Here is a 23,721-nt window from a genome sequence, read left to right as displayed (position 1 = left end):
ATCTTTTCTGCTACAGTTAATAAAGCTATTCTTTGTTGTAAATTGATCCACATTTCTTTCTTTTTTTATTCTCTTATACGTTAATAAGGATACAGTGTTATGCAGAGGTGTACTTATAACAATTTTATAGACAAATGATACTATTTACAGTCGCGCGGGGGGTGCGAAATGTTTTCTTCTTCCTAGGGGGGGCATGACAGAAAATAATTGAGAAGCACTGCTTTAACACCACTTCAGTATTCCTTATTATTTTCTACCATTTCCCCCCAAAAAATTAAAAAGGACTTATAAATGTAATGCATATATTTCTAATAATTCTTTCATGTAAAATCATATGCACAAAAAAGGAAAGTGGCTGTTATTCAATCCAAGAAAAAAATATGAAAGTGGAAGACAATTTATTAATCGTAACAATAAGTTTCAGGGGCATTCTGATGATTGCCTCTGATTAAATGACTTTTTTTTCATTTTCTACAAGTTACAGCATGTATAAAAAATATGAAAAGTAATTCCACAAATAGATGGCATCTGAGAACATGTCAAAATATAAACGCACTTTTCAATTTATGTAGATTAAAAAAACAGATACAGGGGAAGGGGGTATCTGACGTACTTTTGATGGCTAATTCATCTTTGAGGATTTTTGTATATTCTTCTGGAGTAAGATGGAGTGGCAGACCACCAACAAAAAGATGGACACGCACAGTCGATATATTATTTTCTACAATGTAAAATCTTGTTTGGTTCATCTGACGCAATGATGTCTGTGTAAGAAAAAAAAAATCATCACCTTAAAGCACATTTCATATGGCGAGAAGGTCAAGGCTTCTATAACCAATTCTGCCATCAGTACCAAAACACAGTTCCCAGACCACGAAGCCTGTCTACTACGAGGATCATTCTTCAGTAAACAAGTGTCCTTTTATGTAATTTGCTTGTTCATTTTCAATCTGTCCTACATGTTAGCTTTGAAAAGTGAAAATAGCTTAGTTGGGTGCCATTAGTATGAACAGGCACCCAAATAATTTTAGGCTAGTATCATTGAATTTAAAATTCTATGCCAAGAATACACAGTGAAGAACATAGTAAAACTATTTTGCACAATTACTTATGATCACAATAGCTGTTGCCACAATAAGCCAGAAATGCAGCTTATAAGCGATATGTCATCAGCACAACCAAAGACAAAGACCACCAGAAACAAGAACTTTGTATTACTTATGAACTAGGACTTTTCCTCCTTCCTCAAATAAACCAGGATTTGGAGCTACTATATATTTTCTTCTTCCAACCAGTGATTTTTTAAAGGAGGCATAAACCCAGACTTCCAATATTGGTGAAATACAGGTAATCCTTGACTTACAATAGTTCATTTAGTGACAATTCGAAGGTACAACGGCACCAAAAAAAGTGACCATTTTTCACACTTACAACCTTTGCACCATCCCCACGGTCACATAATCAAAATTCTGACACTTGGCAACTGACTCATATTTATGACGACTGCAGTGTCCCCGGGTCATGTGATCCCCTTTTGTGACCTTTGACAAGAAAATATCAATGGGGATTCATTTAACAACCAGGTTACTAACTTATCAAATGCAATGATTCACTTAACAACTGCAGTGAGAAAAATGGGGCAAATTCACTCAACAAACATTTGATTTACCAACATAAATTTTGGACTCAATTGTGGTCGTAACTCAGGGAGTACCTGTACTGAATTTTGTTTCTTCTGGAGTTTCTGCTTGGTTAAGCGCTAGCACCTCACTAGGAAAGCCAAGTTCATAGATTATAAAAGTAGAAATACACTATATTGCCAAAAGTATTCGCTCACCCATCCACATAATCAGACTCAGTTGTGAGCGAATACCTTTGGCAATATAGTGTATCAACAACTGTGGAATCTTCTTACTTGCGAATCCAACCATTTTGCCTAAATATCTTTGTACCATGATTTTTTTAAAAAAATATTCATAAGAGTTTGAACATTTAGTAAAGCATAGAAGAATAAAGAAAAGTACTTTCTACAGTTTCTTTGTTTACCTTTCTGATGTCTTGTAACCTGCTGATAATTGATTCATGATCATCCAGCACCATTCGTTGAACTAAGGAGAATTTTAAAAAAAAACTTCATTGATTCTTTTTTAATTGAAAGCTATCATACAATTAATTAAAACAGTCCAAATGGCAAGTATGCAAATTTCTTAGGCGTAAGGGAACTTGCAATTAAAAAGAGAGAGAGAATTAGACATCCAGGTTTTTTAAACTGAAGTTACATTTACATAATTCAGCGGAACAGTATCTCACCTTGTCTGGAGCCCATGAGGACCTCCACCAATTTGAAGTTTTGGAAGCAATCTGACTGCCAAAAGACAGATATGTTAAAAATGAATGTCCAGCAAACCATAGGATTTAAAACTGATCAGTTTTCATGATTTAAAAAGAAAAGAAAATATCTTATAAACAGAAGTAATCTGTCGTCCCTCTTCTTATTACCTGAAAAACTGGGAAATTTTGCATTGCAATTTGAAAAACTAGTTGTGGACCTTTATTAGACATTGAAAGACAAATTTCCTTGAACACCACATAAGTTCCAAAGTATTAAATGTTAATTTACACTACAGAATGAGTGGAGCTCAGCTACCAATGATCTAAAGTGAAGCATTGTTTGCACAAAATGTCCCTCTGGCTTTAACAAGACAGGTGTAGTACGTCTATAGTATTATCACCAGTGGCTAACTATTAATAGATTATTAATTTTGGTAAGAATCAATCCCAAAAGAACTCCAAAAGCCACAAAAAAGAGAAGAGCGTAAGGATTATTCTCATCCAGGCTTATTCTTAAATGTTAATTTAAACTACTTTGGGCCCTCAGAGCAAAACATGATTCAGTCTATTAAAGAAAAATGTGGGAATTGCCTGTTTTTAGTAGGCAAACTTTCATAGATGCACCATACACTGAAGAAAGGAATGTGAATTATATTTAGTATCTATAATAATGCCAAAACCTGATCCTCATGGATCGTATCCTGATTTCTCATGCCACATATCAAGTAGGAAAAAAAATCCAAATTCTTTTGGATCTCATGCAGAAGAAGACCCACTCTCTGTAACCTTCACTCCCTCTAACAAGTTCATAAAAACTATAAATTTCAATCCTGTCAGATTGAACATATAGACCTAAATCCTTCCACCTGCTTTTTGGGGAGTCCTAGAGAGTATATAAAATATAACGGGAGACTGATCATCCTGACCTTCTGTTCTTCTTTCCCATCATTCTTCTATCAAGTAAGGTCAACATAGCAGTTAGTCAGAAAAAAAATGCTATTTCAATACCTAGTTCCTAGGACAGTGATGGAGAACCTTTTCAGCACCGAGTGCCCAAATTGGAACGTGCATGTAAGTGCCCACACCAGAGTGCAGGAAACCCGAAGACTAGCTAGCCGTTGTGCACAAGCTTGTTTTTTGGGAATTTTTGGGCCATATATGAGCCAAAAATGCCCCCAAAACCAGCCTGAAAACAGCCTGGAAAAGGCCCCCCGAAATTTTTGGGGCCGTTTTCAGGCTGTGAAGACCAGTTGGCTGGGTTGCATGGAGAGCAGCTGGCGTTGGCACACTTGCTCTGCGTGCCACCTCTGGCATGCATGCCATAGCTTCGCCATCATAGTCCTAGGACATTGCAGGATGTGGAGAAACAGAAGACATATATGAAAACTCTAATGGACCAGCAATGAAATTCCCTAGCTATTTTCATATGCCTCTTGTTTGGAATCACAGTAGGACTACAAATAGAGTAAGACCATTACATTTAACTCATAAGACCCTAGAAAAAAAAGCAACTGGTAGCTTTATATTACTGCCTACCTGGTATCCAAGTAGTGGAAGAACTTCTTTAATCACCATATCGGTAGTGCTTCCCTTATTTATGCGTATTGAGACACAGGCCACTCCCACTCTGAGGACATGGATAAAAGTTTATATGCCAGATAAGAGAAACAAAGAAACAAAAACAATCTTTTCTCATTCTCTACAATAGCACCATTTGTCAAGTTGTGGGATAAGCTACTAAAGCTTAACATATATACCTTATTTGAATATATCATAGGAGAATGTATATTTGATTATTTATTTATGTTATTGTGGCACCCACTGAAGCTTCTGTCTTGTTAAATAAACTAATCATGAAGGACCTTCAAGATTCCGTTTGTTTTGCTCTTAAACTATGGTGTTCTTCTCCCTTTCATTTTGTTTGCAGCTGTTTAAAATCTGGTTTTTAACTCACAGACTTGCTACCAACATCTATAATTAGTGTCTGAGAGTATAGGATTATATAATTGCCCATCAAGCAAACATGATTCAGGGAGGCAAACATAGAGAGAGATGGGCAGTCTAGAAATGCAAAATATAAATAAAATAAATCATAAAAATAAAAAAAACCAACAAAACAAAAATAATAAATAACAATGACATATTAATAGCTATTAAGGACAAGATTTAGTTAGATCCTTTTTCTTAAAACAATCTTCAAATGCATATAATCACTGGCTGATTTTAAAACTAAAAATTACCATGTCAGTGGTTAAAGCTAGTGAATAAACAAATATAGCATGGCAAGATATCACACCATTTATTTCATTTAGAACAAAGGAAGCTGTTATGTATCTCTACAGATATTGCTGGGACAATAATACACACAGAATGCTAGCATTTCTCTTGCTTACTCTGAAAAACTAGCTAAGAAATTAAGAAAGGAAGGAATAAAAGATTAGAAAATAATGCAAAGGTATAATATATTGTTTTGATTTTAATAATTGCTGCTGCTTTCACTGTCACCCAGTTAAGGCACAAATAAACATAGCTTTGCTTCCTTTTCTTGTTCACCAATTATCTACTGACAGTCTCCTTTGCAACATGCAAAATTGAGTGTTTTTTTTTATCTGACAGATTTTCTAATCATTAAAGCAGAAACATCAGGTTGAAAAGACTGTGTCATATTTATTATCACGCTAAATAATCAAAGTCTAAAAGTCCCGAATTTATAATACTCCAACTACATATTGTCCAAAACAAATACTTGCTTTCAATACCTGCCTCCTAACTCAACCATATAACAGTTGGAAGTGATCTGGATCTCTTTTTAAACCAGAGCAGTCCACCCCCTCAAGTTATACCCTAAGATTCATAATATTTTGTAGGACTACATGTTTCAGTTCCATTACCGGATATTTGGCATTCTATTAATAAAGCTCAACAGGAATTGAACTTCCCTTCTCTTCCAGACACAGAAATTCTCTTCAGCTAGATTGTCTTTTTATTTTGATATTTGAAGTTAAAGCATGTGAAATAGATGCCACAACAATTTCTGATTACAGACTGATCTAACTTAGTGCTTTATTTGAATAAAAGAAATTAATTAAATATCCCTATTAAATGGCTCCATTTTGCTACTAAATAAATATTTTATTCAAGAGACTTAAATCCTTAAAGGAGACAAATACTGCCTAACTTTGTATGCCTCCCATCCATCTACGAACTTCACGCTTCCAAAACGGAACTTTTTTAACAGTGAATTGGGCAACAATATTGTGTGAGAGATCTCATATGTTGTCGACTTCACTGAAACCAATTAAAAGCAGTAACTTTGTAATTTGTATCTATCTGAGATACGAACAGAAAATAATTAACAAATACCAAATGTACTGCAGGTAGTCCTCAATTTATAACCATTCGTTTAGTGACCTTCAAAATGACTGTGGCTGATGACTGTTTTTCGCACTTATGACCACTCCAGCATCCCCATAGTCACATGATCAAAATGTGGACACTTGGCAACTGGCATGTATTTATGACGGTTGCAGTGTCCCGGGGTCATGTGATCATCTTCTGCGAACTTCTCACAAACAAAGTCAATGGGGGAAGCTGGATTTGCTTAACAACCATATAACTAAGTTAACAACTTCAGTGATTTGCTTAACACCTGTAACAAGAAAGGTTGCAAAATGGGGCAAAGCTCACTTAGCAGTCGTCAAGTTTAGCAATGGATATTTTACGCTCAATTGTAGTCGCAAGTCGAGGACCACCTCTAATCAACTTTATTCTAAAAATAAAGTGGTGGTCCTTTATTCTATTCTGCGTACTTTTTATTCTCAAGTACACAGATCCAATCCTATATCAACAGAAAGTAAGACAAATTGTCTTACAGAAAATAAGATCACATTTTTGAATTACATCCCAATCATCATATTACTTGGACATCCTATTTAGGTAACTCCATACAAGATTCCTTCAAGTAATGTGATAATGTAATTATATAATGTAATTAATTTCCAACTAGCTTAAAATGAGGACAGTATGATAATACATGCCTTATAGAGACTGGACAGCTCAGAGACAATCTAATTAGTAATAACCATCTTGTTGTTGGAGACATAACTGAGCAGCTGGAATACACATTCATATGTCTTGGATCCTGCCCAAAATATGTACTTTGCCATATTTTGAGAATTAAATCAATAGGATATATCGTATTTTTCAGACTATAAGATGCACCGGACTATAAGATGCACCTAGACTCACAGAAGGAAAACAAGAAAAAAAAATAGTTTTTTGCCTCCGTGTGTCGTGTTTTTGCCCTTCTTTCACCAAAAACATGCTCGCTTTTGGCCTGCAGAGTGCTTCTGGGGGCCGGGGAGGGCGAAAACGTGACACACTGAGGGTTCAGGAGCTCAAAAACGTGTCCATTTTTGGCAAAAATGGGACATGCAGAGCACTGCAGAGTGCTTCTGAGGGCCGGGGGGGGGGGGCAAAAACATGACGTGCGGAGGGCTCGGGAGGCCAAAAACAAACCCATAGAAGATGCACTGAAATTTTCATCCACTTTTGGGGGTGGGGGGAGTGCATCTTATACTCGGAAAAATATGGTAATTGATATGATTCTGCATCAATGGCTAGGTTTGAAGTGTCAGCCCTTCGAGGCAGCCTAGGTCAGGGAATAGACTCTACAGTATGACTAGAACTACACTTTACTGTGATAGACTATTGTAATTAATTCTTGTCACTTTGACGGCATCTTCCCTCCTTCTCATACCTCAGGGAGATATATCAGAGGCAATCTAAGCTGCTTTTCTCATGATTTCCTCATTTCCCAGGACTTAAAATTTGTTTTTGCTTTTGCAACTCTCACTGCGTATTTCCTCCAAGGTCTTCTCAGTGGTTGTTCACATGCATTTGTTCTTTTTGGATATACCCCTAATATTTTGATATCAAGTGCTGTGGACTTTCAGATTGGCTAAAAGAATCAGCATACAACAGTGGATGGAGAAATCTATACTGAGAGTATTTTCTTAATGACCCTCATTGGGACCAGTAACTCTGCCACTGAGTAAAGCAGTCCCTAAGGGGAAAATCATGTTAGTGTGATTGTGCTACCTGGCTAGAAGGAGATAAGGAAACTTAGTTTCATGCTTTCAGTTTTTGTTTGCCTCCTAACTACTTCCTTGCACTTTGGAATGCTCAAGTGCCTAGTTACTGTGTTGTGAGCGTCAAAAACAATGTGATCATAACAGAACCAAAGCTGGGAGCTGCAAGTGCACTATGCAAACAAACAACTTGCAGTAGTCTCTTGAAATCCCTTCTTCTTCAATCTCTCCACTCAGCAAGGTGGGAGGGGAGAGCAATAGAGCATAAATATGTTCTTCTTTTCCCCTTTGTAAAACAACATCCTAAACTACCGTATTTTTCGGAGTATAAGACGCACCTTTTTTCCTCAAAAGAGGCTGAAAATCTGTGTGCGCCTTATACACCAAAGACAGCATTTTTTGCCTCCCGAAGCCCCATCCCTTCACCAAAATGGCTGTGCATACCCTTATGGAGGCTTTCAGAGAGGTTCTGGGGGCTGGAGAGGGCAGAAATGAGCAAAAAATGGGCCGTTTCCCCCCCCCCAGCCCCCAGCAGCACTCTATAAGCCTCCATAAGGCTGTATGCAATTTTTTTGACAAAAAACTGGGTCCATTTTTGTGAAAAACAGGCCATTTTTTGCTCATTTTTGCCCCTCCCCAGGAGCACTCTGCAAGTCCCCCCAAGGCTATTCATGCCTTTTTTTTTAAACTGGGCTTGTTTTCGCAAAAAATTGGCAGTTTTGGGGAGGTTTGCAGAGTGCAAAAACTTTTTTTTCCTTTCAGAAAGCTCTTTAACTGATTGATGAGAATTATATTGATCAAGTGCTGTGCCAGCAGAAACAAAGTCTTAGGTGCTGCAGATTGTCAGCGATTTCCTTCTCCAGCACATGGATAAATACACTGGGAAACATCTACCTACCTACCTACTCTCTCTCTCCCCCTACCTAGCTACTGTATTTTTCTCTCTCTTTCTCTCTCTATCCCTCTATCTACCTACCTATCTACCTACACTCTCCCTACCTACCTACTGTATTTCTCTATCTCTCTATCTCTCACTATCTCTCTCTCTCTCTCTTTCCCTTTACCTACCTACCTACCTACCTACTCTCTCTCTCTCTCTCTCTCTCTCTCTCTCTCTCTCTCTCTCTCACTCACTCACTCACCTTACCTACCTACTGCATTTCTCTCTCTTTCTCTCCCTCTCTATCCCTCTATCTACCTACCTTTTTTTAAATTTGCCTCTTCAAAACCTTCAATACTCCGGTGCGTTTTATACTCCAAAAAATATGGTAATTAAAATGTTGACAAATCGCATATAGCACCAATCCATTCTTTAGATAAGGTACAGCTAGCCGTTGTTTACCAACCACTCATTCAGTAACTGTTTGAAATTACAACAGTGCTTAAGAAAATTACTTTGTGGCTAATTTATGCCCATTTATGACTTTTGGCACATTCCTTTGTCACATGATGGCCACTATAGTCAGTATGTGTTGACCTATGCCTGAGTCATGGATCACCCCGCCCTGCAGAGCAGAGAGATTGAAAAGGATGAGGCTGCAAGAGAGTAAGCTGTTTGCGCTTCTGCACATGGAAATTGTGCCAACACAATCAGGAGACTGTGAGTTCAAGCCCCACCTTAGCTATTAAAGCCAGCTAGGTGACTTTGGACTAATCTCTCCCTCTCTCTCTCTCCCACTCCCCTCTTTCTCCCTCATTCTCTCTCTTTCTCTACCCAACCCACCTGACAGTGTTGGTGCTGTTGGACAGAAGGATGGCAGTATGTTGTTGTATATGTCCACCATGTTCAGTTATTTGTAAAAATAATAAAGAAAAGATATGAATAAATAAATAATAAAAAAGCCAAATAAATATAATTTTTCTGAAAATTCAGGGCCATTTATCAACGAATTTTGACGATTCAATATGGAGAGATTGATTCCAAGGATTGGGCAAGGGCTTTTTATTTGACATTCCAAAAAATTGAGTCAACAATATAATGGTTGTGCCTCACTGAATGTGACTTTGGGGGGGGGGGGGGCTTTTTTCAATCCCACAAACAGGTTGTACAAATTAATCTCAATTTTGCTATTATTTGTAGTGTATAGTTAAACCACACAAAAGAAAAAGAAAAGCACTTTCCATATCCTAAATGACGTTAAAACAATGCAATGTACTGACTACCTGGGTGTACTTAACTAACTCTTAAGTTGTTTGTTTATGTATAAGGTTGACATTGTAGAATAAATAACCTCAGTACTTTGATATCGTGCCATAGTAGTAACTAGCAACCTTCTGTCTGACTTTATTAACACTTGGACAGGAAGCCAAACAAGAAACATTTTCAAACAAAACACATGGATATGTTCAGACAGTCCCTAGGTACAGAGCTCCAAGCAAGGAAGACATCAACTTCAACCTTCTTTTTATCCTTCATACAAGAGGGATATATGAATTGAGGGAAGTACTCTTGCATTCCCCGGTAAATATAGAAGCAGCTGCTAAAAGAAGAGGTCTAAACAGGAGCTAGCTAGGACTACGGTAATTTGTTGCTGCAAGGCATGGATGCCTTTGAAGATTAGTTTGAAGATTAGCAGCTGCTTTGAAAGAGCTGTTTGCTTGAAGAATTCAATCCATGTTATGTCTAGACAGGGCCTCTCCCTCTCTTTCTCTCTCTCTCCCTCTCTTTCTCTCTCTCTCTCTCTCTCCCTCACTCCCTCCATCTCCCCCTCCCTCTCCCCCTCCCTCTCCTTTCTCTCTTTCCCTTCCCTGTCCAATTCTTCCTTCTCTGTGCCTCATTCCCATTTAATTGTATTCTTCACTTTCTTCTTTTCCCAGCACAGATATTCCTTCAAAACCTGGTTTCCAATGGATTTAGTAACCTAAGGTTGACCTGACCACGCTACCTAGTCTGTTGATGTTTTTCCCCCCTGTTATATTTTGGGTGGATCATCTCTTTTGAGTAAATAAATATACAACAAGAGTGGAATTGGAATTTGCTGAGAACAAGATGACTCACTTCAGCCAGCCGGGATAAATCTTTATGACTTCATTCTCCTTAGGTTTAGCTCTGATAACCCACGCCTCAGGAACGGCTTCTTGGAAGACAGAACCCGGCTGCGCCTCTTCAGTCGTATCGTTCCTATTAATGATGTCGTCACAAAACAAGGCCTGCTGAGTGAATGTCTGAAGTTCGTAATCTTGTTGATCATCACTGATGTAGTATGCCCTCAGTGCAGCCTCCTACAACAGTAAATCCTTGTTTTTTAAAAAAATCAAAAGAATATGCCTGAATGGAATGGTGATACAGCCCTCACTTACGTCAAATACACAGTTCCAATCAGCACTTAAATTGCCCGAGAGGTTTCGTGATAAGTATGAAAGAAGTATGAAATTCTAATCTTTACTTAGTCTTGGCAAGTTCTATCATAATGCATCATCTTGCATCCCAATTACCAATGTACCCCATGCTAGATTGTTCTTGAAAATGTTAGGTGGGATCAGATCCGGTTAGCCCTGGAATGGGAAATTATTTAGTCATTCCAAGGTCTCAGTATAGATCCGTGATGATGAATCTATGGCACATGGGCCACAGGTGCACGTGGAGCCATTTATTAGGGCATGTGATGCATTGCCCTGTCAGCTCCACTTTGGCCTTCTTTTTCGGTTATTTTTCACCCTCTGGAGGCTTTTCTGAAGCCTCGGGAGGGCAAAAAACCACCCAACGTGCAAACTGGAAGTTCGGGAACAGACTTCCAGTTTGCGCATTGGGCCATTTTTCGTGCTCCGGAGGTTTCAGGGAAGCCTCCTGAAGGCTCATGAGGGCGAAAAATAGCCCTACGGGCAAACTGGAAGTCACCATTCCCGAACTTCAGGGTTGCCCATAGGACCATTTTGTGCCCTCCAGAGGCTTCAGGGAAACCTCCTGAAGCCTCTGAAGGGCCTCTGGGAGGGCGGGGGAGGCTGTTTTCACCCTCCCCAGTCTCCTAGAAAGCCTCTGGAGCCTGGGGAGGATGAAAAATGGGTCCAAAAGCAGGGGGTTGCGCCCGCAGGCACACGGGGGTTGAGCGCATAGCTTTATGGGTGTGGGCATGCCTGCGCGAAACCCCTCTGCGCTCCCCCTTCTTTTGGCACGTGATCCGAAAAAGGTTAGCCATCACTTGTATAGACTGAGAAATTGCATTGATGTTCCAGAAAAAACAATAGCGATCTATTTTCCTAAATTTACTAAGAAATCAACATGGACCTATTCAGTCATCACACTCAACTTCATTCAACTTCTATTTTCCTAAATTTACTAAGAAATCAACATGAACCTATTCAGTCATCACACTCAACTTCATTCAACTTCTATTTTCCTAAATTTACTAAGAAATTAACATGAACCTAATCAGTCATCACACTCAACTTCATTCAACTTCTATTTTCCTAAATTTACTAAGAAATCAACATGGACCTATTCAGTCATCACACTCAACTTCATTCAACTTCTATTTTCCTAAATTTACTAAGAAATCAACATGAACCTATTCAGTCATCACACTCAACTTCATTCAACTTCTATTTTCCTAAATTTACTAAGAAATCAACATGAACCTATTCAGTCATCACACTCAACTTCATTCAACTTCTATTTTCCTAAATTTATTAAGAAATCAACATGAACCTATTCAGTCATCACACTCAACTTCGCAGAAGCTTTACTTAATTTCCTTTGTTGGTACAGTGACAATTGGTAGCCAGATGTCCCCTCCCATTAAGTAGACATAACTGAATAACTCCAAATGTTGATTCACTATTTAGAGTCAATCAAAATTCAGAATACAAGTAGCAGCATTACGCAAATGGCAAAGACTGTAGAATATACTGAAAATTAAGATAAAACTTAAAAACACATATCTATGTCAGTACTATACCAGCTACTAGTTACTTTCTCACTAGTTACTGTTTTGCGACAAAAGAATAACTCATGAACCAAATTATTAGTCTCTCTTCCAAACAGAATTAAATTCTTCAGCATTTTCAATAAACAGTTTGGTCTCTTGGCATTCTTACCACAACTTCTTCATTTTTTGCAATCCTCGGAACTGTAATAAGACGATACTGATTACGTTTTACTGCATCATTCCCATCGTATATTTTTAATATTTGTTTACCTAAAACAAAAACAAGTATTCTAATATGTAATACAAGAAATACAGTTAAGTAGCATACACCTCCAAATTGCTGAGGTGTTCAAAAGGTTAATTCTTAATTGTAATATTAATGGATTGTGATTGCAGTTCTATTCTTTACACTGATCGAAGAGGCTATATCGAGTAACATCTGATCTATAAGAAGTAAGCACAGAGTCACAGCACAATTTTAAAAACATTTTCTCTTCCACTCATAAGCTATCAGACTGTACTAGCATTAGTACAGTCTGTACATCTGTACATTAGTACATCCATTAGTATAGATTACCACATGAAGAGTGGTAATTTGCTACAGCTCCTTAATCAGAAACTAGATAAGTCATCAGTCAAAGATTCTCTAGTGCAGCGTTTTTCAACCTCGGCAACGTTAAGACCTGTCAATTAAGACATGTCAATTAACTTCAATTCCCAGAATTCTGACGGTTGTAATCCATAGGTCTTGAAGTTGAGAAACGTTGCTCTAGTGCAGGAGTGTCAAAGTCAAATCCCGTGGGCCGGATCCGGCCTCTGGGGTGCTTAGATCTGGCCACAGAGCTGCCCTGGAAACCGCAAAGTACCAGCCCATGGTGCCTCTGCCAGTGAAAACAGAGCTCAGGGGGGCTGCAGGTGGCCCTCCCAAGCAGAGTGTTGTAGGAAGCCGTCACGGACGAAAATAGAGCTCAGAAAGCTGAGTCAACCTTGAGCCTCATAAGGATCGAATTCTTGGCAGTGGGCATTCTAACCATAGGCTTCATAAGTATAAACCGATTATGGCGAACCTACGGCATGCGTGCCAGAGGTGGCATGCAGAGCCCTCTCTGTGGGCACGCGCGCCATTGTCAACTGGTCTTCAAGGGTGCCGGAGCGTGGGGAAACGGCATGAAAAGGGCCAAAACCCAGACCGTTTTCAGGCTGTTTTCGGGCCAAAAACGGCATGAAAAACGGCATGAAAACAGCCCCCAAAATGGCTAAAAAACAGGCATGCACGCGCTAGCCAGCTGTTCTTCGGATTGCCAGTGCCCCCTTGCACGCACATGCACAATTGTTCTGATTTGGTGGTGCCGAAAAGGTTCACCATCTCTGGTATAAACCATCAAGCCATATAAGCCATAATGCTAAACTCCATTTCTACATAAGCCTCCATTCAAATGGTCCACAAAATCACATCCACAGTCATACCCACTTTCCATTTATAGATGAAGTTTGCTCCATTTTATCATCCTAAGGCAATAATAATTTTATTATCCAGCAAAAAAATGAGTCACTGCGCAATTTTAAAAAGCTTATAAAACTGACAAAACCAATATGATCTTCAACACTCCGTGCTATGAATTTCATTTTACAGCTCAGGGGGAAAAGTTTATGAGGTCCCAAGAGCGAAAGAAATATTGATACAAGTAAAATAAGCCTCCAAAACTGTAATTCAAAATTTTTAAATTGTTTGGAGTTCTCTGAGAACAGAAACACATAGAATTTAAAAACTTAAACCAATTAGCAAGTGCACAAAACGTTCATATAAAAATAAAACAAAATTAATAAAACATACTATGAATCATAAATAAAAATGTTGAGTCTTTCTTAGTCGAGGCTTCGCAATGTTTTAAGGCTCAGTCCATGAGATTCTGTTACTTTGTGTCCTACTTCTGAAAATTTTAATAATGTTAAAAAATCTGTATACTAAATCCTGCTAAATATTCAGTATAACCTGAAGGTATTGGAAAGGTCTTAAAAACATGTTGGTTAAGTAGTTGCTTTTTAAATATAACTTGTTGGAGAACAACTTATATTTAAAGTTGTTAATTTATATTTCATCAAATCAGATGTTGTTGTCCGACAACTTATGATTTCATAAAATCAAACTTCTCCCATAGTTAAGATAACTTTAGATTTATAAGTAAAGGTAAAGGTTCCCCACACGCATGCGTGCTAGTCGTTTCTGACTCTGGGGGGGGGTGCTCATCTCCGTTTCAAAGCCGAAGAGCCAGCACTGTCCGAAGACATCCCAGTGGTCATGTGGCTGGCATGACTGAACACCGAAGGCGCATGGAACGCTGTTCCCTTCCCACCAAAGTTGGTCCCTATTTTTTTTACTTGCATTTTTACATGCTTTCAAACTGTTAGGTTGGCAGAAGCTGGGATAAGTAATGGGAGTTCACTCCGTTACGTGGCGCTAGAGATTCAAACCGCTGAACTGCTGACCTTTCTGATCTACAAGCTCAGCGTCTTAGCCACTGAGCCACTATGTCCCATTAGATTTGTACTTCAGCCAAAAAATCTACAGTTGATTTCAGGAGAAGAAAGAACTGTCCAAAATCCAGAGGTTTATGTAATTAGAAAGAAAATCATTAGATTTTCATACACCCTTATTCAGGAACACCTATTGAATTCAATCAGACTTCATGGTAGAGAAAACATGGTAGAAAATAGGACCATGGATCCTACATGGAATATTTTGGATTTAACTTCAAGCGGTGCTTCAGAATCCATGGAAACACATGGCATCTCCCGTGCCCTAGCATAAAATATTTCATGCGGAGGAGGGATAGTTGTTTAGAATGGAAAACACCAAATATTCTAATGTGGGAAGACAAGATGAACCTTCAAATATTTTATCTTTAGCATGAAAAGCTTCAGAGGACTATCTCTGTATCTAGTGCATGAAAAGATTCTTAAATCAATAGGAAGGCTATTGGAGAAAGGAAAAAGTGATCCCTGTTCCTTAAATCAAAGCTTCCTTAATGAAAGCATTTTAAACAATTCTTGGAGACCTCATGATTGAAAAGTACAGCAAATAAAAGCATTTCCTAGTTAGTTAAGAGAAAGATTTAAGGTAGATAACAGGACGTTTGGAACTGAACAATAAAAGACAGAATTTGTAATGTACAAATGATGATACATATAATTGCCAAAATGAATGCACTCGTGCTGAAATTTGAAATGGAAAATGAACACATGAAAGGTATAGGATAAAATCGGCTGAGAATTTGGTACATACATTGTTGGAACAATGGGAAAATGTAGCTGAAAAGATTGAAATTCACATTATAATCTAAAGGAGAAAAGGCAATGAGATCTGTAATATCTTGAGGATTCTTTTATGTAAAAAAAATTAAATTCTGCTTTTTAAATCACATTGAAACTAGTGTATAAACAATTAACCACAATGAATACAAATATTTAATCCAATAGAGAGAGCAACGGATTTCTTTTCAAATGTCATTTTATAGTTATGATATTTGATTAATTTAGCAGCTTTAACCTTATGTTACATATTTTTAAATATTCAATAATAAAAAGCTACCGTAATATTTCAAAGAAGCTGCCTTGCAGACACTTTAAAGGGCTGAATTACACAAACAGCTTGAATTAATCATTGTTTAATAACAATATTGTCAATTACAACAGGAGCTGGCTAGCTGTCAGCTGAGCTGGTAGGCCATATGAGAAAATAATCTCCAAAAAAGGCTAAAATGTTCATTAAGACTGGCTATAAACAAAGTCTAACAAGTCAGACTGTGTTGTTCTTTCTCCTTCTTATACTTCAGTGAATCAAGGAGGCATCTCCCTGAACAACTTCCAAATGCTATATCTTTGTTTGGATTTTAAAGGGTGCTTCATCCCTTTTTGCTCAGGTAAGGAGGGTTCCTGCATATTTCTGCAAGATCATCTTCTTGAATCTCTACACCAGGGGTGTCAAACTCACAGCATCACATTCAGTGGTGGGTTCCGGATCCCGTCGCAACGGTACGCTGCAACGGGGCCAGATGTCCACCTTGGGCATGTACGCTGTGCATGCATGCACATGTGACTGCCCTGCAACGCCCCAGCTGCTCGGCGAGGTCGCACAAGCGCAGTACACTGTGCATGAGTGTGCAATTGACCTGTTTCCCTCAAAAAGAGGTAAGAACGCAGACGGGTGGGTGAGCCCACCAAAACACCGTTCTGGCATGGTGGCTGCTGCTCTCAGCGGCCACCACTTCATCCATATCGGGCTGTACCGCCCAGAACCCACCATTGATCACATTGTCATCATGTGACGTATCGCACCTTTTTCCCCCCTTCACTAAAGCGGAGGTGGGTGTGACCAAAGCGTGACACATCCGGCCCACAAGTTTGACATCCTTGCTCTACACCAACTTCTCGACAATCTTTTGGACGGAACATTTTGCACAATAAAAAACTGCAGATTATCTGTGTATAAACCTTTGAGCTCTGGAGAGGATATGCACTTAATATCAAATGCCACTTACTCGAATCTGCTGAAACCTGGGATTCTTTTAATGATGATTGTGTTGAACTATCGACATCATCGTCATCATCTGTCGAAAGAAAAATTGGGAAAGGCATTTTATGTGGAGAATGATGTATCGTTTTAAGGCTACTACAGTATTCCGAAGAAACAGGCTCCCAATATTTCTCTTCTTACATTGACATAATCCATCACATATTGAAGAGTGTTGAATCAGGATTCTAATGACATTTATGCCCTTGGGGGATTAAAAATCCCTATAGCCACAATGAAACTGTTTCATAGCAGAGATGTGCAAACTTCATTAACCCTGGAACATTCTGCTCCTGCATCAAAAAACCTGGCACAAATTTATTACATTTTATGTATTATTTTTATGAAGAAGAAAATGACACTGCAACAACCTATATTCGGCTTCCTATTGGGGTCCCTGAATCCATGGAGAAACTTAAAATACATGTTTTTGGTTAGGCAGCTGGTGTCAGGTGCAAAAGGCCCAGATCACACATGAAGTTCCAATTAAACTGATTTTTTTTACTGCTCATGCTTAAGTATAAGAACCTACTTTCGTTCTACTTTCATCCTAAAAAAGGGTCAATGGGATTAAGAGAGGTCGGACTTGGTCTATTTGTGGCTAGGCTTATTCCTCTTTTGATTCCATCCCCAGGTTCTGCCATTCTTCTCTTAGCTGATGGACAGAGCTCAGACTATCAATTGGTTTAGCTCCTCATAGAATAGTGTTTCCCATAGGGCTATAACACACTCAGAGGAGGCATGTTAAATTCTGGGGATTCTAGGAAGAAGAATTGGGAGAAAACAGGAATTAAGATGCAATGGTTGGCAACAGTGGTGGGATTCACCCAGTTCTCATACATTCGGGAGAACCAGTTAACTTTCTAAGCAGTTTGGAGAACTGGTTTTTGGAAGAAATCTCATTTTGTTTTGTTTTTTCACTTTACAGGGCTAATCCTTAGGAATAAACACTCTGGTGTTGTTTCTAGCCTCATCTTTATTGCCCTGCTTACAGAAACTGTCTTTCCAGTTAACCCTTATTACATTGTAACAGCTAAGGCGAAGCGCCCATTGACATGAGTGATGTTGAGTTGGCCACGCCCACCCAGTCACATGACCACCAAGCCCCACCTACCCAGTTGGTCCTTAGGGCAGAGAACCGGTTGTTAAATTATTTGAATCCCACCACTCGTTGGCAACCTAGATGGATTTAAATAGTGATGACAATTGGTTGGTGGTAAAAGACAACAGGTGGTTGGTAAATCTGTAATATGTTGGGAAATGCTTACTTTGTAGCTTAAAGAATACAAATAGGTGGATGACAACCCAAGAAAAAAGTTACCAAAAATCTAAAAAGAACGTATCTTGGCTTTTTATTTATGTTTGTTTTAATTAAACAATTAAATTTAATTGGCATGCCAGTTTGCTGTAGTGATTAAGGCATCAGGCTAGAAACTGGGAGACTGGGAGTTTTTGGCTTTGAGTATAAAGATAGCTGGTGGGGTTGGGCCAGCCACTCTGTCACAACCCTAAGGAGGAGGCAATGACAAACCACTTCTGAAAAACCTTGCAGGGACCTTTCCAGGAAGTCTCTGAGAATTAGACACAATTGAATGGGGTGGAGTGTTTAAATATGCCATCCAAAGACAGGTTTCTGATATTGGCAGCTATATAAATTTGCTAAATAAAATAAATAAATTTTCCTGAAAATGAAAATATTGGTCAAAAATGTACTGTAGAGGGCAGCAAAATATTGCTTTAGACTCCAAACTATGTTTTTTTTCCCGGGATAACCCAAGCAAAATAAATCACAGGATTAAAAAAAAGTTTGCATATTTGTCTGATCACCAAATCTATCCCATGTTGTGCTCTATGATGGCCTCTTTTTTTCCACCACAAATTTGTAATTGGCGTGTTGGCTTAGAATTGTGGAAACTATAGTTTCAATCTATGTGTAAGACCTCAGGGAAAGAAGGCTGTACTATACAATTTTTGATAAGCTAAGAATTTAAATTTTATAATGGCTTACTACTTTGCCAAAATATTAGTTTAGTTTGCTGTCACCACCATCCTTTTCCAGTAAAGGGTTTAAGCGTTTTCTTATATTTAGTGAGTTCAAAACAACCCCCCCCCCCAAACCACAGTTTCCTGATATTTTGAACTGGGTAAGCCATTTCATCTCATATTTTTTTGAAACCTACAAACCTGTCAAAGTTTCTAACCCTTGGAAGAAACATAATCCTCAAATCACTTGCCAGAATAGCTATTTACACATTGATGATAACATATTATAGGTAGTCCTTGTTTTGTAACTACCATGGTCAGCAGTTACAACAGCTGTTTGCAGTTGCAAAGGTGATGAAAAAGTAACCAGCGACCACATTTACTGCTTTAGCACGCCTACAAAGCAAAGGAAATCTGAAGTAAGATCATAAAAACAGTAACGGTTCCACTTTGCGACTGCTTTGCTTAATGACTGAGTTGCCAGTCCGAATTATGGTCACTAAACAAAGACTACCTGTAGCAGACCAAACCAAGTCAAAATGTTATTTAACAATAACTCATAATAATGTGAATACAAGAGAAAGACAGAGAGAGAAAGAGAGAGAGAGCGTGAGAAAACAACAATGAAACAGTTTATCATGATTCTGAACAGCTTAATATAATTTCTGAACTTTACCTGGCTCGGCTTGTATGCTTTCTGATATTCGGAAACAGTGCATTTTACTGAAGTTCCGACAAAATAATCGCACACAACTGGGGGGAAGAATCATGTTCCTTAATCTTCCAAAAGTACACTCAGGAGGCACAATCACACAGCAAGCGGCATGAGCCTACAGAAAACACAATATCAAATTCTCAAGAAGCTCTGTTGGTATAGCCAAGAGATTGCAACATTGCATTTCGTCTTCTGTAGTTTGTGATATTCTACAGTGGCAGTGATAAAACATAGAAATGGTGGGAGTTTTGACAAACAATGGTTTTCCCCCGCAAAAAAGCTGTTATGCAGCTCAGAGGTGAGAATACTTATATTTTCAGTGCTATATGATTCAGCATTCTTTTAGCTGTAACTGCAGACACTATTAATTTCTCACAAATACAAATCCATAGGTGAACTTTGATTATAATTTGAGTGCCTATATACTTGGAACTACAAACTGTTTTAAGGGAGGAAGAAAGTTCATACTTAGGATAATCAGATTTCCCTTACAAAGAATGAGGAAATCGTTTGAACACAAGAATGTTTCCGTTCTTTTATAAAATAAGTACTGATAGCATCAGAAATAACAGCTAACATTTATCTGTTTTTTTTTTAAGTTTACTCTTACTCTATGGTTCTACTACAAGATATCAGACTTCTTTTATGCACGTCTGTTTCCAAGTCAGTCTTGATTCCTGGTAACAATTGTACAAGTCCCTACAGGTCTTTTTTGAAGTGCTTTCTTCCGATGGCTGAGAGGGAGTGACTGGCCCAAAGTCACCCAGCCAGCTTTGTGCCTAAGGCATGATTAGAATTCAGTTCCCTAGTCTTTAGCCTACTGCTTTATCCATTACACCAAACTAACTCTTTTAGTCTTTTTTATTTATTTTTATTCTTTAAACTTTATTTAATTAATATCTCTCCTTTATTGTTTTTATAAACAACCCAGGGTGGTGATCATATCTACTGCTCCTTTTTCCTCCTATCTTCCCCACAACAACCCAGTGATGTGAGTTAAACTGGGAGAAAACGACTGGCCCAAGTCACCCAGTTAGCTTTCATGGCTAAGGCCAGACTTGAACTCACAGTCTTCTGGTTTCTAGCCTGGTGCCTTAACCACTAGACCAGGGGTCAGCAAACTGCAGCTCAGAAGCCGCATGTGGCTCTTTCCTCCCTCTGCTGCGGCTCTGTCACCAGTCGGCGCCACAATTTTGAGAGGAGCTTCCAGGGGGGCGGGGGGGAGAAGCACAGTGCGCCAGGAGAAGACTCTATGGCAAGGGGAGGGTTTTCCAGTTGTCTTCACAATTGATAGGGCTTTCGGTTATGACAGGTAGAGGAAAAAGTATGCCGCACTAGGAGGAGACTCTATGGTGGGGGAACTGAACTTCCGGTCAGCTCCAGAATTGAACAGGGGGGCTTCTGGTTAGGACCTTTGTGGCTCCTGGTGTTTTCTTTTCTGCGGGAAACGGGTCCAAATGGCTCTTTGAGTGTTTAAGTTTGCCGACCCCTGCGCTAGACCAAACTGGCTCCCTCCTTCCCATGTATATGTAACTAACAGAAATGTTACCATCTGTAACACACACACACCATGCTAATAATTCTGAAGCTTATTTGATTTAATAAGTAGCCAACAGAACATCCAGGAATTTTGGATTGCTGAATGTTTTCTATCTTGTTTGCTAATTAAGGTAAAAGATTAACCACATGTCTTCCTTGACCGCCACAGCGCCAAATATATTTTATGTGCCTGGATGGTTTCAAGTTCTGACAGCACAATAGGGAAAAAAATAACTTTCAAGTTTAATTCAGGTGAAACTTTAATAGCCTGCTTTTAATAGTAAAAGGGAAAAGGGATAAGGCACACCTTATGCCCTCACTTAATGATGATAATTGGGGCTGGACTTTCTGTTGCTACGCAATGCAAAATCATACATCTAGAATGCTAAGCAACAGCAGTTCTGGCAAGCCCCCGTTACCATTGTTAGGTGAATTACTGCAGGTCATTAAATGAGGATTTCCAACTCCCTACTGATTTTGCTTGCGGGGAGCCACCCGGGAAGGCTGCAAACCACGATGATCTGAACATGGAAATCCAGGCTGGTTGTTGTGTGACCTGATCACAGACCCATGACAATGGGACACTGAAAGAGCCAGAACTTTACGGACTGGTCATAAGTAATACTCCTTCAGTGCTTTTCTAAGTTTGGACAGTTGTTGAATAAGTGGTTATTAAACGAGGACTATCTGTATGCTGAAACCTTGCCAAAACTTCCTCGTGTACTTTTCTCTCAGCTACAGAGATATCCACAGAGTGTGGGCAAAAGGGCCAAGATGGCGGCCATGAAAAACAGGCAGACTGAATCAGGTTCAGTCACATCTTTGTGGTCTTGATTTTTTTTTTTGACCATCCCCACTTCTGCTTGCTAGGCTTTAATGGTGGAAACAATCACGGGTTATTTCTCTCCCTCAAACCATACTCCAGTTTTCTATTTAATGCTGCTATTCAGAAGGAATAAATGTTCTGCTTTGAAGGCTAAACATTTAATCTCTAAATGTTTTTGCGCGGGAGGGAAGGGCGGGGGGTGGAAGCACTTTGCTTCGCCTGCTGCTGTTTTTGCGGCGAGCCCTCTTTTTGCCCTGCAAGCTGTACCGGTAGGTGGTACAGTGGTAATGGCGGGGACTGGTTGCGCATGCACTTAAATAGTTGGAGGTGGGCTTATTTTCGGGGACCACCACAAAGGACATTTCCCAGAGTAAATGTTGTGTGGTTTCATGTACATTTCGATATTGTGGTTTTTTTCCGCACACTTATGGTAAATATCTTTTGAAGAACAACTTTCTTTCCTTGGAATAAATTTAGTCTTTGCTTCATTGGAGACCTGCCTAAGCCTTAATATACTTACCAGGATGCCACACCATTCACATCTCATGCCCGAGAGCACGTCAGAAGAGCCACAGGTTTTTTTACAAACTTTGCAACGTGAGCCTGGTGGAAGGTTTCCCTCCCTCCAGTGATGATGGTACATATCCTATAAAGAGAAGCAGAATCACAATAATTACGTTAAGAGGGCATGATAATGTTTTGCTCTAATATGGTCAAACTTGGGTACTTGGATGAGAAAGTATCCAAAAACTACCCAACAGACCATACTGGGAAATATTTATAAAAAGTAACCCAGAGGAAAGCAGAGGTTTTGTTCCATTTTATGACCTTTCTTGCCACAGTTAAGTGAATCACTGCAGTTGTTAAGTTAGTAACACGGCCGTTAAGCAAATTCAACTTTCCCCATTAACTTTGCTCATCAGAAGGTTTCAGGTGATCACATCCAAAGATACTGTAACCGTCACAAATATGTGTCAGTTGCCAAACGTTTGAATTTTGCTCATGTGACCATGGGGATGCTGTAATTGTCATAAGTGTGAAAAAGGGTCATACATTACTTTTTTCAGTTCATGAGTGGTTGTAAGTTGAGGACCACCTTATAGTTTTTACATATATACATACAAACAAACAAATTCATATATGTGTGTGTGTAACACACACACATACACACACACACACTAAACTATTGTCCCAAACGTGCTCTTTCTAAATTTGTATACAGCCCATCACATTTGCATGACTCTGGATTCAAATTAATTGTTGTCATTATCTACCAAATTATTACTGAAAAACACTGAAAAGCTAGGATACATTTTTCATTTGATCAGCAATATTTAAAGGTGTGGGGAATTTATTTAACTGAAAAAGTAATCCAACAACAAAGAACTTTGGAAATTTATTGAAACCCGTCACCCTTAATCAATCATACTAATGATATTTTACAACAGTGTTTAATATTTATGTATATGTATAGGTACAGTATGTAAAAGTCACTCATATACACACAGAGGCAGACACAGTCAAAGGCAATTTTTCATTTTTTTCTGTTTTATTTTTGTTCTTGTTTTAGTTTTCCTTCTAACGCTGCGTACTGTGGACAACATTTAATGTTTTGATAAAAGTGTAACTAGCTAAAAGTACACTCACATGATTTTGATGACCGTCTTGATGGCACTCACGGCAATCACTGCAAGCAAAGGGGGCACAGTCTGTGTGTACATATATCTCACACACTGAAATAAATGGGAAAAAGCAAAATTAACTTTCCTCTGCGTCTGTTTACCCACGTGCATCTCTAGATT

General features: G+C 38.8%; 1 protein-coding gene across 1 annotated transcript in view; it reads right to left on the bottom strand.

The window, feature by feature from the left end:
- Positions 1 to 23,721, bottom strand: part of DGKQ (diacylglycerol kinase theta) — a 94,343-nt gene that overhangs the window by 29,991 nt on the left and 40,631 nt on the right. Inside the window, exons 4-13 of the mRNA XM_081943028.1 lie at positions 23,567 to 23,652; positions 22,440 to 22,565; positions 19,516 to 19,669; positions 16,825 to 16,893; positions 12,456 to 12,556; positions 10,420 to 10,643; positions 3,868 to 3,958; positions 2,311 to 2,365; positions 2,047 to 2,108; positions 614 to 764 (exon numbers count right to left, since the gene is read on the bottom strand). Coding sequence (XP_081799154.1) covers positions 614 to 764; positions 2,047 to 2,108; positions 2,311 to 2,365; positions 3,868 to 3,958; positions 10,420 to 10,643; positions 12,456 to 12,556; positions 16,825 to 16,893; positions 19,516 to 19,669; positions 22,440 to 22,565; positions 23,567 to 23,652 — 1,119 coding nt within the window. The remainder of the gene's footprint in view (positions 1 to 613; positions 765 to 2,046; positions 2,109 to 2,310; positions 2,366 to 3,867; positions 3,959 to 10,419; positions 10,644 to 12,455; positions 12,557 to 16,824; positions 16,894 to 19,515; positions 19,670 to 22,439; positions 22,566 to 23,566; positions 23,653 to 23,721) is intronic.

This window comes from Natrix helvetica, assembly GCF_964273705.1.
Source record: "Natrix helvetica genome assembly, chromosome: 2".
NCBI lineage: Eukaryota > Metazoa > Chordata > Lepidosauria > Squamata > Natricidae > Natrix > Natrix helvetica.
The sequence above is the reverse complement of the archived record's forward strand: the minus strand, read 5'-3'. Positions and strand labels throughout refer to the sequence as shown.